Genomic DNA, 14,154 nt, shown 5'->3' with positions numbered 1-14,154 from the left:
TTACTTTGTCAAACTTGTGTATTTCATCCTAAGATTCTTTTTAAAGCCTTTATTAAAAATAAAAGGTACATTTCAAGATTTTAAGTAAACAAAATTTTCCTGCTTACTTTCCATAAGTACTAGTCTGCCACTTCACCAATCAAGAGAGCTGAAGCATTATAAAAGCTCAAATATATTGATATCTTTACTTTTCTAATTACAATTGTTTATGGGTTTTGTTTATTTTTGGTTTTTTTTTTTTGTTTTGTTTGTTTTTTTTACCAGAGCACTAATAAGCTCTGGCTTGTGGTATGGGTGGGGGTTGAACCTGGGCTTTGGAGCCTCGGGCCTGAGAGTCTCTTTGCATAACCATTATGCTGTCTGCTTCTGCCCTTGTTTATAGTTTTTCGGGGTGGAACTTTAAAACTTCTACCAGCTACTGTGATGGCACTTTAGTTTGCTCTCAGCATGAAACCAAGTCAGCCTAACTCTCAGGACTATTTCTTGCCCTCTCTTTTAGACTATAGGCATAATCCTTCCAGAGACTCAGAATTATTTTGTTCACTAGCTACTTGCCAGACTTGATAGTCACCTAAAAGAAAGTTCGAGACACACTGGTAGACCAAAGTGATTTCCCATTTATCTGGAAAAGATTAGAAAGCATTCTCCTGGAAACTGTCAGTGAACTAACCATTGCAGATGTAATCACTAAGGTTTCTGTAAGCTGTTTAGCACAAATCTTTTCATGCTCTGTTGGGAAGGACTCCAGGATTTTCTTTCCAAAATGTTAGATTAAGAAGATTTTTACTACTAGTGGCTACATGACATTAGAATTAGTTTCTGAACTTTATGTATACAACTTGCATGCCTAAGTATCAGTCTTAGAGATCTCATTTCTGGCTTACCAAGGTTTAATAATTTTGAATTAGTAGACTGCAGATATGGGAAGATACATGAAATTAATGCAGTATTAATATTGGTATAGCAGTTTTGTTTAGCTAAATTTAATGTAACCAGATTTCTGGTTTCAATAGAGAGAAGAATTTAGCTACAAATTCAGCATGTCCTTTAGATGTAGTATTTCAATCTCTTGATATTAGGACATCACCTCTAATACCTATCCTGTGAATGTAGAAAGGACTGAAAAACTAAGGACCTTATTAGAAACTCTCATGTGGGATCAGGTATGATTTTCAATCAGAATTTTTCAGATCTTATAAAAGAAGTACAATGTGTTAGTACCCTTTGCAGTCTCTGAAGCAAAATACATAACATGTAATAAAGTCTGATTTTGTTGCTGAAATTTCACAAAAGAAAAAAAAAACTTTCAGTTTCAGATTGAGGATAAAGAATTATTGTAGTGCTATGTAAGAAGAAGTAATCTTCATTGTAAGGATATTACTCTTCTATATTATTCATCAAATAGTTGATAAAAAAAATTTTCAAGAATCCAAATAAGAAATGAAAGTCACCCCCATTGCACATGGACTTTTCATCAGTAGCGGCCAGATAAACCTATTTTAGTTTTCCAGCAGAGTATTAGCTCTGCTGCTGCATTTTACAGTTCTTCAGGTTTTTTGCACCTAAAATTATTCACCAGTATGTTCCTTGATATTGTCTATTTCTTATAGATAGACAACAGTTTGACTTCATTGCTCTGCTTTGTAATGAAATGGGTTCTTGCTATAAAGAGATAGCTATTAACTTGTGTTTTAGAATACTTTGCCAAGAAGATCGAGACTGTTTTACTACATGTGACTTGTTTTTACCGCAGAAACCTCTTCTCTCAAGTAATTCTAGAATAGGAACACCATAAATGACTCCCCCCCCCCCCATCTTCACAAGCTATTATAAGTAGTAGAGGGTAAGGCTCTTAGGCATATTTATATTTAAATATATAGTAAATTAGAAAAAGCCTAGGTGATTAGATTATTTTATGTAGGAATACTATCTGATTAGCATTATTATTATTGTTATTATTGTTATTATTATTTTGCCTCCAGGGTTATCAGTGGAGCTCAGTTCCTGCAGTATGAATTCACTGCTCCTATGGCCATTTTTTTCGATTCTTTTTGGATAGGACAGAGAAATTGAGATAGGAGGGGGATATATATAGAGAGAAAGACAGACACCTGCAGATCTGCTTCACCACTTGTGAAGTGACCCTCCTGCAGGTAGGGCCAGGGGCTCGAACCAGGATCCTTGTGTGGGTCCCTAGCCTTCATACTATGTGCGCTTAACCTGGTGTACCAACACCCGTCTCCTTCCCCCGAAGTTTATTCTGTAGTCTTGGTATCGTAAAGCGTAATTTGTGATGGTTCTCTCCTGGGTCATTTGTAAACTCTGAAAAAAAAAAACATACTTAGTAATTACAAAGAGATATAAGTATCCTTCATCTCTCAGCCCAATTAATGCAAAGTGCTTGGTTTTCAATAGTTGGAAATTTTTGAGTATTTTTTACTAGTAGTAATGAAAGCACTGTATAAGTCTTTAAGGCTTATATTGCTTAAGAAAATACAGCTAAAGAGTATTTCAAAAGAAATTAGATTGCTTAAGACCTTACAGACAAAAAAGTTTTTTTCAAACTTTTTAAGTTTGCTTTTCAGAATAAGAATTAAGTGTCCAGTAAAAGAGTAAATTTATAAAGCTAAAAGTTGGATGTGTATAATATTTTTATATTGAAATTGAAGTCCTGCCACTGTCTAAACTATTTAATTTAACCCTGAAGCCCACTGTCTGGACTTCTATGCAATGAATGCTACCTGCAAAGGGCTTTTTAACCTTCTCTCTCAAAAACAAATTAAAACCCTCTCTCTTCCATTGGATTTTAAAAACTCTCCTTCCCAAGTTCAAATTTTATTGAAGGATATTATTAGCCTACTATTCTCCACACTGAATTGTCTCAGTAGTAACTTTTGCTGTTTTTGTTTTGAGAGTGAGACACTAGCAACACCAGACTCTGAGAAAGTAGAAATAATCTCCATAGTGTGCAGTCTTGTGTGCGCTCGCTCTCTCTCTCTCTCTCTCCTCTCTCTATGTCTCTCTCTCACACACACACACACATACACATATGCACTCCTTATTTTCAGAAATAAGAACTTGCATAGTTGGTTCTCTTTTCAGAGTATCCTATGCAGCACAAGCTTTCCTTAATTATATAATGCACTTTTCTTATCACGCATGTAAGTAAAAGCTTACTTTAGTTTGACTTGATATTTAGAGAGGAAGATGCCAATTGGGAAGAAGCCTGTCAGTTTGTCGAGCCTGCCTATGACAGGTGGGGTGCGGAGGAGCTTCTCTGGTGACGAAGAGTTGACTCCTCCTCCATATCGAACCCTTCCAGCACAGACAGCCCCGGAGGCCTTCCCACCTCCCAGCACTAGCCGAGAGTTCAGTCCCAGCCTCAAAACAGGTAATGAGTCACATCAGCACCTCAGGTACTACAAGAGGGGAAAAGTCTGGGAAGGGTGGTGGGAGCCAAAGCATGGTCTGGCATGATAGGTGCTGACTCATTAATTCTTTCTTTTCCTTTCCACTAGTCCTTCATTTCCATTAGTCCTTGATAGTCACTTCACTAAGATGAATCATTAGAGAAAACTTGTGGTTTTTTTTTTGTTGTTGTTGTTTTGTTTGTTTGTTACAAACCACTTCTGAACATCAAATTAGGGTAGCACTAGTTCAGTTTATGGGATTGTGACAACTTGTACAATTTTGTGGGTTTATTAGTATGGTTGAACATTTTGCATTGCAGAGGTCTACCTGATGACCAGGAGGAGAAATATGTCATTAGGGATCTGTTTAATCATATCCAGAAATCACAGCATTCTCTAGCATCTCATTTAAAAAAAAAAAAAGATTCACGTTTTATAGTTGATAAATGGACTTCAAAACAGAATACCTATATAGCTTGATGTTGGATTCGAGTGAAATTTATTTCCATACTTTAATATTCTTGTTTGTATAGTGGTTAATTAGGTAAATGGCATGGAACTTCAGTTTCTTTAAGGGAAGCTAGTACATTGTAAAGAAAGGATTTTTCCCTCCCCCCCCCTTTCTAAGTGAAGAAATATTTTGCTTTACTTTAGAGCCATGAGTACAGATTGGATGGCTTCAAAGCTAAGTTGTCTGCCTTGGCATGTAGCTACTAATTTAAACTAGGCTGTTATATTTAGTCAGCATTCTTTTAAAAGCCTTATTATTATATTGCATACCCTCATGGGATTTAGTCTCTTGCTTGCTCTGTTTTTCCTTGTTCATTATATTTTTACAGCTATAGTTACGCCTTTTCTGTGTGTGTGTGTGTGTGTGTGTGTGTGTGTGTGTGTGTGTGTATGTGTTTTCACTGTAAGATGTTTTTTCTTTAGTTTTCAGCTCCTTAGCAGGGTGTTTGATTACCTTTATCTTTCCTGTCCTGTTTTTTCTGAAGATCACTTTGAGAGAGGATTATTATAGTGCTGCTCACATAAAAATGGGTTGAAGCTACACATCAGTTTATTTGTTCCTTAATGGAAAAACATTCAAAAATCTAGCTTAACAAGCATTTCAGTTTGTCTTTAACTTTTTTCTTTTTGTCCTTGTTATTTGTGGAATAATTTTCTTTAAACAACTAAATCTAGCATATTTGGATTTTTATTAGTTTTCTTCAAGTAGTAGACTGATTTTGAAGGTGTGCATCTCTTATTGTGAGGTTTCTAGTTCACATGGAGCAATTTCTAGATTGCCAAAAACCCAGCAACATAAAATACTGATGGTATGTAAACTGAAAGGCCTACTGACTTCTACCCCAGTGTATAGTGTTTTCTGAATTGGAAGCAGATTTTGTGAGCTTGGAGTAATTTACCATGGTGAATCTCTGCAGGAACTACACTTTTCTCTTAGCTATGAAGACTATAGGTTGGATGTTGAGTCCTTAGACTTGTAGCTAGGGAAATGTGATGTCTGTTAATTTATCTTCTGAAATATTAGTGAGTAGAGTCAGCAGATTTAATGAAAATGTAGGAAGTGACATCCAGGCACAGAATCTATTATTTCATCCATCATTCATTGAGATACTAGGGCTGGAAAGGACTGGTTAGTGTGAAGATTATAGACACCTTTTCTTTAAGGTTCCATAAGACAATGAAACTTTGCATTAAAACATTCCACATCTGAGTGAATGTTTCACCTTTATCCTGAGTTGCTTTCCGTATTTTAGCAAGAGTAAAAGTCCAGAAATGTGTTAACAGTGAATGCATATAGTTACAGGATGTGCTTTATAGTATCTCAATTTTTAGCTTATATTAAAAAAAAAAAGCATCTGTTTGAATGGAACATGTCTTGAAACACAACAATTCTTTTCCTCATTCATTTAGCCATTTTAATCATCCTATAACAAGATATTGTTTTAATCAACCTTTTATTGTGGGTACTGCACCTTTAATGAATTGTTTTTCTTATTCTATGTTTATTTTCATGGTACTGTTCAAATATCTTAATGAATGCATGTTGGTTAGATTTGAATGATAATTACTGTTACATACTTGTTCTACATAAAGAATGTTTAGTAAGTAATTTTTTTAAAAAGGAAAACAGCACTGTGTTGCTAGGTTTGCCTTTTAATAGACTGGTATTTTGCTGTTACTATGGGCATAGTGTGTTCACTTTTCTGTCTTTGGGCTACTACATTTTTTTTTACCTCCAATAACAAAACAAATGCTAAAATAAAATTAAAGAACTGCCATCAAGACTGTTTACATTATTAAATAAGACATCAGTAACAACAATAATAACTACAACAATAAAAAAGCAAGGGCAACAAAAGGGAATAAATAAATTTAAAAAAGAAAGAATAGGTGGGGGGGTGAGACAGTATAATGGTTATACAAAGGATGTTTATGCCTAAGACACCACATAGGAGTGCCACAGTATCTATTTTTTTTATTTGTTTTTTTCATTAAAAAGCAAGTCATTGCTATGTAGGAAGTCACAAAGGAAATACAGCATTGGACTTTCAAGCATGAGGCCTTGAATTCAGTCCCCAGCATCACAGGACAGGCCATCATGATGCTCTGGTGTTCCCTCCCTCTGTCTCTCTCTCTCTTTTTAATAAATAAAACAAGTCAACAAATAAGAACTTGGGTAGTACTCTACTATAAGTGATTCTACTGGTAACAATAGTGTTAGGTTGTACACCAATAAATTTGACATTATAGGCAGAATTGTTTAATTTCACCTAGACTGATTACTAGTTGTCCCTGATAAGTTTAATATGCATGTATTTTGTGTGTGTATAGCCTTGGTTTATGTTTCTATATGCTAATTTTTGTCCTATTTGTTCACATTTTTCTACACAGGTGGTATGTCTCCCCTACCCCCTAAAGCCCCTGACCCCCCAAACCAGAGTTATGGCTGCCGTTTTTCTTCTCCTCTTTGATTGAAAGGGGAGGAGAGGGCAGGGGTACATAGCATAATGGTTATGCAAAGAGTCTCTCATGCCTGAGGCACCGAAGTCCCAGGTTCAATCCCCTGCACCACCATAAGCCAGAGCTGAGCAGTGCTCTGGTTTAAAAAAAAAAGGGTGGGGGGTGGCATCTCCAGAACTTTTTTTTTCTTTTGCCTCTAGGGTTATTGCTAAGGCACAGTGCCTGCTATGAATCCACTGCTCCTGGTGGCCTTTTTTTTTTTTTTTCCATTATATAGGACAAAGAGAAATTGAGAGGGGAAGGTGAGATAGATACCTGCAGACCTGCTTCGCTGCTTATGAAGCCACCCCCCCGTGCAGGTGGGGAGCTGGGGCCTCAAACCAGGATCCTTATGTGGGTCCTTGAACTTACTGGTGTTCACTTAACCCAGTGCGCCATGGCCCAACCCCCTAGAACTTCTTTACCACTTCCCTCCTGCAGGTGGGGACAAGCAGCTTGAACCCCAGTCCTTGTGGAGATAAATAGTACAATGGCTGTGCAAAGAAGACTAATGCTTGAGGCTCTAAAGTCCCAGGTTCATTTCTCCACCACTACCACTGTAAGCTAGTGCATCACTCTGGCGCACAACATGAGGGGGAATAAACTCAGAATCTTGTGATTTTTAGCCCAAACTTTTTTTTTTTTTTTTAAACCAGGGCGGTGCTCAACTCTGGTTTATAGTGGTGCAGGGGATTGAACCTGGGACTTTGGAGCCTCAGGCATGAGAGTCTCTTTGCATAACAAGTATGCTGTCTACTCAACAAGCCCAAAACTTTTTTTTATTTTTTTATTTTCCCTTTTGTTGCCCTTGTTTACTTATTGTTGTTGGATAGGACAGAGAGAAATGGAGAGAGGAGGGGAATACAGAGGGGGGGGAGAAAGACAGACACCTGCAGACCTGCTTCACCACCTGTGAAGGGACTCCCCTGCAGGTGGGGAGCCGGGGGCTCGACACTTCACTGAGCTCCCCTCCCCACCCATCCCCCTCTTTTTTTTTTTTGTTGACTAAATGTGTGTGGTGGGGACCAGGCTCAAACCTAGGACAGCACATAGCAAAGCAGCACATTATCCAGGTGAGCTATTTTGAAAGCCCTTAGCCACTTATACTTTAAAGTATGCATTATTTGAGTGCTTATAAATTCATATATTTATTTTACTGTTAACTGTCTTCTGTAATTTACAGTATCTTTTTTAAAGATTTGTTATCCATTAATGAGAGGGAGAAAGTGAGAACCGGGGCCAGGTGGTAGCACACCTGTTAAGCGCACACATTACAATGTGCAAGAGCCCAGGTTCAAGCCCCTGGTCCCCACTTGTAGGGGGAAAGCTTCACGAGTGGTGAAGCATGGCTACAGCTGTCTGTCTCTCTCCCTATCTGGCCCTTCCCCCTCAATTTCTTCATATATGTATGTATATATATCCAATAATAAATACAAAGATTTTGAAAAAGTGTTCACAACAGTTTTAAAAATATAAATAAGGGGTAGGTGATGGCACACCTGTTTAAATGCACACATCACAGTGCTCAAGAACCCAGGTTCAAGCCCCTGGTCCTCACTGGCAGGGGGAAAGCTTAACAAGTGGTGAAGTAGAGCTGCAGGTGTCTGTCTCTCAATCTCTATCTCCCCCTCTCTTCTCAATTTCTGTCTGTCTCTATCCAGTAATAAATATTTTTTTAATGTTTATTTATTCCCTTTTGTTGCCCTTGTTTTATTGTTGTGGTTATTATTATTGTTGTTATTGAATAGGACAGAGAGAAATGGAGAGAGGAGGGGAAGACAGAGAGGGGGAGAGAAAGATAAGACACCTGCAGACCTGCTTCACCACCTGTGAAGCGACTCCCCTGCAGGTGGGGAGCCGGGGTTCAAACCGGGATCCTTATGCCAGTGCTTGTGCTTTGCACCACCTGCGCTTAACCCGCTGCGCTACAGCCCGACTCCCAATAAATAATTTTTTTTTTTTAATCTTTAAAAGAAGAAAAGAAAGAAGACAACGGCGAACCAGAGCATCACTCTGGCACATGCAGTGTCAGGGATCACACTCAGGACCTCATATTTGAGAATCCAAAGCTTTCTCCATTGCACCACCTCCTGGACTGATTATTTTTGAGAAGCTTAAGTCTTGATTATATAAGGACTAAGGTTATGCAAAAAGTCTTTATGCCTGAGGCACCAAAGGTTCCAGGTTCAATCCCCAGTACCACCATAAACCAGAGCTAAGTTAAAAAAAAGTCTTGAATGCATGAAATAAAATTAATTTCTCAGGGGACAGGAGATGATTAAAACCCACAAGAGAAACAGAGCTAATACTATCTGAGTTATGAACAACCCCAGAGACTTTATAATTGAAAAAATATATAGGTGCTTCATAATTAACCTTTTCATACAAAATGACTTGTTAACCCTGGTTTTTGCTATTAAAGCCCACAGGACAAGCTAGAAGTCTTCAAACCTTGAATTCCATGAAGGGTTATTTGGCTCTTGAACATCTTTTGTTTGTCTTAAGAGGTAGCAGCAGCAACAGCACCCACCTTCTATATAGCTCCTATTCCATGATGAGCCTATATTCTTAACGCTTATTTTTTTAATATTTATTTATTTATTGGATAGAGATAAATTGGGAGAGATACCTGCAGCCCTGCTTCACCACTCATGAAGCTTTACCCCCTGCAGGTGGGGACCAGGGGCTTGAACCTGGATCCTTGTGCACTGTAATGTGTGTGCTTAACCAGGTGTGCCACCACCTGGCCCCATATCTTTGTTTATTGCAGGTGTTTAACAAAGTTTTATTAGTCATTTATTACATTGTTACATATTAACCAATAATACTAAGAACCATGTAAGACACATTATTTATGTAGACATTGACATAAAAGTGAATACTTAATTATAAGAAACTTACTGAAGTCAGGTTAATTGCCTATTGCCTGGAACATTTTATTGAAGATGTCTATTGTGTGCTTTACAATGTTCAGTTTTTGGTTTTTGGTGGGGGGAACTTTCCTTAAGTGTTAATATCCCTTGAAAATTAAAATTAAATGCTTATTTTATAGGGGTTAATTTGTTATTAAAGAAGTGAATTTTCATCTTATTAGTTGTAAGGCTGGTAGAACATGAAGATTAAAAACAATCTGAACATTCCATGTTAATATTATCCTATTTCTTTCTTTCATGCAGTGACTACATTGCAGCTAAAGGAGGAGTTGTTAGATGGAGATGATTATAATTTCCTCCAAGGAGCATCTGATCAGGAAAGCAATGGCTCTGCCAATTTCTACATCAAACAAGAGCCCTGATATGGTTCTGAAACTGAGGGTGGGAGGGGAAGAATTTTACACAGGACTGATTTATAATCAATCCAGCTGTACAGTGGGGCTATTCTACTGGGACATTTTGCTAAACAGAAAATTTCAGTTCCAGATTTTTCAGGTGGGTGGGGAAACTATTTTAGTCGTTGGGGGAAATTTTTCAATTTATAAAGATGGACAATTTTTGTGTTGTATTTGAAACTTTTGAAAGAATTTTGTAATATTTTCCAAGTTTGGATTTATGTGCATTGTTAACAAGAACTGAAATTCTAACTTTTTGGTAAGATTAAAGTTTAGGTAGCAGGATTGAAGGAAATGATTTAAGAAGGATATAGTTGTAAATGCAAATGAACCTTTTGGTACTTGTTGGGAGATTTGGGATTTTAGAAGTTAGGCCAGTCACATCTCCAGCTTCCTTTGCTGCAGAAATATGCAACTGAGCCCCCTCGTGAAGGGCTCATCACCACATAGATCATGGAAGGGATAATTCTGCTTGTTAGCATTTTATTGCAGCCCACTTTAAATGTTTGTACAGAAAATGTTTTTCATTCTGTGAAAATTTATTTGGGGTTCTTTATGAAGCTGGAAGAACTCTGGATAGTTTTATATGTTCTCCTTTAATTAAAAAAATGGTTAAAATTATCCTAACACTAAAATGTTAAACTGGAATGGTTAACAAGATATACAGGATCTCGGTCTACATGTTGAGGGTTGGGGAAAATGCAATATCGTTATAATTTCATTTTATTCTCCTTACTAAAAAATACCCCACAAAAGGGATTCTGATCATCTCCATTTCTCTCTCCATCTGTGAGATAATACTTGGTATAGCCACACCCCAAAGCAGATGTTCTGTATTACCAGGAGAATCAGAAGTTTTTTTAAAGCCACAATAAGTTTAAATTTCAAAATCATTCCAGCTCTGCTTTTAACTACTCTGAATTTGTTAGGAAACTAATTTGAAAGAGAATTTAATTTTCTTAAAATTCCATTTATATATATATATATATATATAGTATGAATAGCCTTTAATTGTATTCAGAATTAATTTTTTTAACAATAAAATTTGATTTGGACCATTTTGAACATTCCCTATTTTAAAATTCATATTTCCTTTTTAAAAAGAATGTAAGGGTAAATTGGTGAAAGGTTTGCTCTCTACATTTTCTAACTTTCTGAGTTGTGACTGAATGAGAGAGCTCTAGCGTTTACCAGTGAGGTTCATAAACTAAACTCTCAGGAATTAATTGCGTCTGTTCTAGAAGTGCTTCTGGGTCTTAGCCTGGCCTCTTCAGAATGGTAATATTCACCATCTCCTCTGGAATATAGGTAGGGCTAATTAGAAATTAATCAAAATGATTAACCTCTACAGTCCGTCAGCCTATGGAATGCTTTAAAAAGAAAATTAATGGAAAGCCCCAGGAGACCATTTTAGATAAAGTTTTTTTGTTTGACTTTTAAAATGCATAGAACGTTAAAAACCAGCAATTTTATTTTCTAAAATAATGCTCTACTTTTAGGAATAGTAACATTGGTAATACGCACAGGTTTACCTCATTCTATGCAAGAGGGGTTAATATCATAAGGTTTTGTAGTTGCTACTGGAAGTAAAATTTGTTGCTTTGTAGTATAAGAATGTGTGGAATCGCATGGCAACATTTCTTAAAACTGACTAGGGGCATAAATGCAGACCATATCAACGCCAAGTTGATTCTCATGTGTCAAATGTATGTGAATTCAGCTGTTAAATTACTGGATATTTATCTTAAACAATAGTACTGAGAGGGACCTACTGTTAATGTGACACCTTCACACTTCCCAAATCTTTAACTTTGAAGAATCCTCCATAAGCTTAGAGTCTAGGAGACTCCTGAAGTAAGGGGAACAGCAGTCTTTATTCTCTGGCTCAGTGAATCAAACCCATGACTGATTTTATGGGCACAAGAAGCCAATTGTGTGGCATGCTTTACTAATATCTTGGGCTCATGGGCTCTACGGGGAATTGAATAAACCAGAAGGGATTTGATCTGAAGCCTGGTAATTAGATCTGTGAAATGCTCATTTGTAGCCAGGTTTTATAAGCTCCAACTCCATAGCAAAGCCAGGCTCTGAGTGTTCTCATTCTTCCCAGCTATTCATGAAGTGTTTCTTGTCTTATCCATGACCAACAGTTAATGGTTGGTAAGTACTTCCTACACTCTGAATATCATCTGAAAGCCCTCTTCACTCTTAACTCCTCCTACTAATGAAAAGAAATTTAAGTTAATGCAGAGGAGAATTATATCTTAGCCATAACTACAGTTGTACTACTCAATAGCCCCACTCTCTTTTATCGTTATTCAAACTGTACTGCTGACCTTGGATTTGTCTTTTTTTTCCCCCTCCCCTTCTCCCTTTTAAGACTATTTGGCTTTTCTTTCTTTTCATTTCTTTTTTGTCCCCCTTTGTTTTTAGTAGTTTAGACTCTTTAACCTTTTCCTTGCTGTGTATGAGGAAAGCTAAGGCTGTTATCAAGTTTTTATTCTACGGATACTAACACGGGTTTTTCATTGTTTGTTTATTATTATTAATTTTTTGCGTGATGTGAATACCCTCTCCCATCAATATTTGTATTATGGTGCTATATATTTGGTAATGATCCTTTGCTATTGGGAAGGGATTTTAAAATACTGTGATTAAACTGGGTTTCTTCCTTTGATTTTCATATTTTAAATAAAGCCACAGTCATTTATACAAAAGAAAAGCATCTGTCCCTGGGCAAATCTTTAGAGGACAGAGGTCAAAGTAAACTACATAAGGTTTTTACATCATTTCTGTATGTATTTGATATATAGATCAATATCTGTACAAATTTAATCTTTTATTTTCTTGGTATCTTGTGATTATTGAGAAAGTCTTTAAAACTTTCTCGTGAAATGTACATAATTGCGTGAAAATTCCTTCAGAGAAATTTATGTTCCTTTCATTTCTACCAAATTGCAAATTTTCAGCATGGATGTGAAGCATTAAAATTATAACTTTGTGTACAAGATGAAAATAATTCACTAAATTTGCCCTTTTTTTACACAAAATAAAATGTTGAAAGCTAAGTTGTTTTTGAGCAATTCTTTAATTTGCTTCCTGATAAGGATGACAGAGAATACGGGTGGATATTCTCTTAGGATGCTCTGGTTCTCTTCCTCTCATAAATAAGTCTTTTTTAAAAAAAATGCATTGGGGGCAGGTGGTGGCATACCTGATTAGGCGCATACACTACAGTGCACAAGGATCCGGGTTCAATCCCCTGGTCCCCCCGCCTGCAAGAGGGAAGCTTCAGGAATGAAGCAGGGCTGCAGGTATCTCTTTCCCTCTTTCTCCTCCTCCCCTCTCAATTTTCTCTGAGTCTCTGTCCATTAATAAATGAATAAAATGATTTTAAAAAAAAACTTGATTAGAAGAAGCTGCTGTGCTTCTCTAGCATCTCTCCCCCTCTGTCTCTGTAACTCATCGGGGGAAAGGTCTGTCTGGAGTAGTGAAGCACCAATGACAAAAAGAAATAAAATAGACTTGAATGGGAACCAGATATGGAAAAACTAGGTTTTGTCATCCTTGCTACTAGGAAAGTTGGTGGTTTTTTGTTTTTGTTTTTTAGTTTTTTTTAACTGTTTATTTAATTTTCCTTTTTGTTGCCCTTGTTTAACATTGTTGCGATTATTGATGCCATTGTTGTTGGATAGGACAGAAAGAAATGGAGAGAGGAGGGGAAGACAGAGGGGGAGAGATAGACACTTGCAGACCTGCTTCACCGCCTGTGAAGTGACCCCCCTGCAGGTGGAGAGCCAGGGGCTCAAACAGGGATCCTTCCACTAGTCCTTATGCTTTGCACCACCACCTGACTCCCGGTTTTTTGTTTTTAAACTCCATTAACAGTTGGCTTTTGTGTATGTTAAGAGTGAATTGATTGCAAAGATGCCTACTACTCTACCAACTAATATTCAACTACTGTTAATGTAGTTGATAGAGCATTTTTGTCTTAAACTTTGAAATTATTGAAGTAACCCTGGCATATAAGATGATGTGTTTTAGAAAACAGAATTTAAAGAACCGGAGTTAGCTTGTCACACAGTTTTGGTTTGTTACATAATTGTCCATGCACAAAGACCCGAGTTTCAGCTGCCAGCTACTATGATACGGGCACACCGTGCAAAGGAGAAGGTTCAGGAGGAATGGAGCAGTGCTATAGTGTCCCTTCTCTCTGCTTCTCACTTTTTATCTGAAGAAAAAATAAGGCAGGGAGTAAAAGAGCCCACAAATATTAGTGGAATCACAAGACACCCAAAGCCACAGCTGAAGCCCTGGTGGTAAAAATAAAAGTACAATTTCTCACCTCTTCAAAATGGATTACCACCAAAGCACAAATCCCTCTGTCAAAGTGCATTAGACCCCTTC

At 37.1% G+C, this 14,154-nt stretch overlaps 1 protein-coding gene across 10 annotated transcripts in view; it reads left to right on the top strand.

Moving 5' to 3' along the window:
- Positions 1 to 12,815, top strand: part of MBTD1 (mbt domain containing 1) — a 64,825-nt gene extending 52,010 nt beyond the window's left edge. For 8 of the 10 annotated variants that reach the window (XM_060203760.1, XM_060203757.1, XM_060203759.1 and 5 more), the window contains 2 exons: positions 3,200 to 3,391; positions 9,596 to 12,815. In XM_060203760.1, coding sequence (XP_060059743.1) covers positions 3,200 to 3,391; positions 9,596 to 9,714 — 311 coding nt within the window. In that variant the 3' untranslated portion in view covers positions 9,715 to 12,815. The remainder of the gene's footprint in view (positions 1 to 3,199; positions 3,392 to 9,595) is intronic. The other 2 variants (XM_007525546.3, XM_060203762.1) reach the window with 1 other exon arrangement.
- The last annotated feature ends 1,339 nt before the right edge of the window (positions 12,816 to 14,154 follow it).

Source organism: Erinaceus europaeus, chromosome 12 (assembly GCF_950295315.1).
Source record: "Erinaceus europaeus chromosome 12, mEriEur2.1, whole genome shotgun sequence".
NCBI classification, from domain to species: domain Eukaryota; kingdom Metazoa; phylum Chordata; class Mammalia; order Eulipotyphla; family Erinaceidae; genus Erinaceus; species Erinaceus europaeus.
The sequence above is the reverse complement of the archived record's forward strand: the minus strand, read 5'-3'. Positions and strand labels throughout refer to the sequence as shown.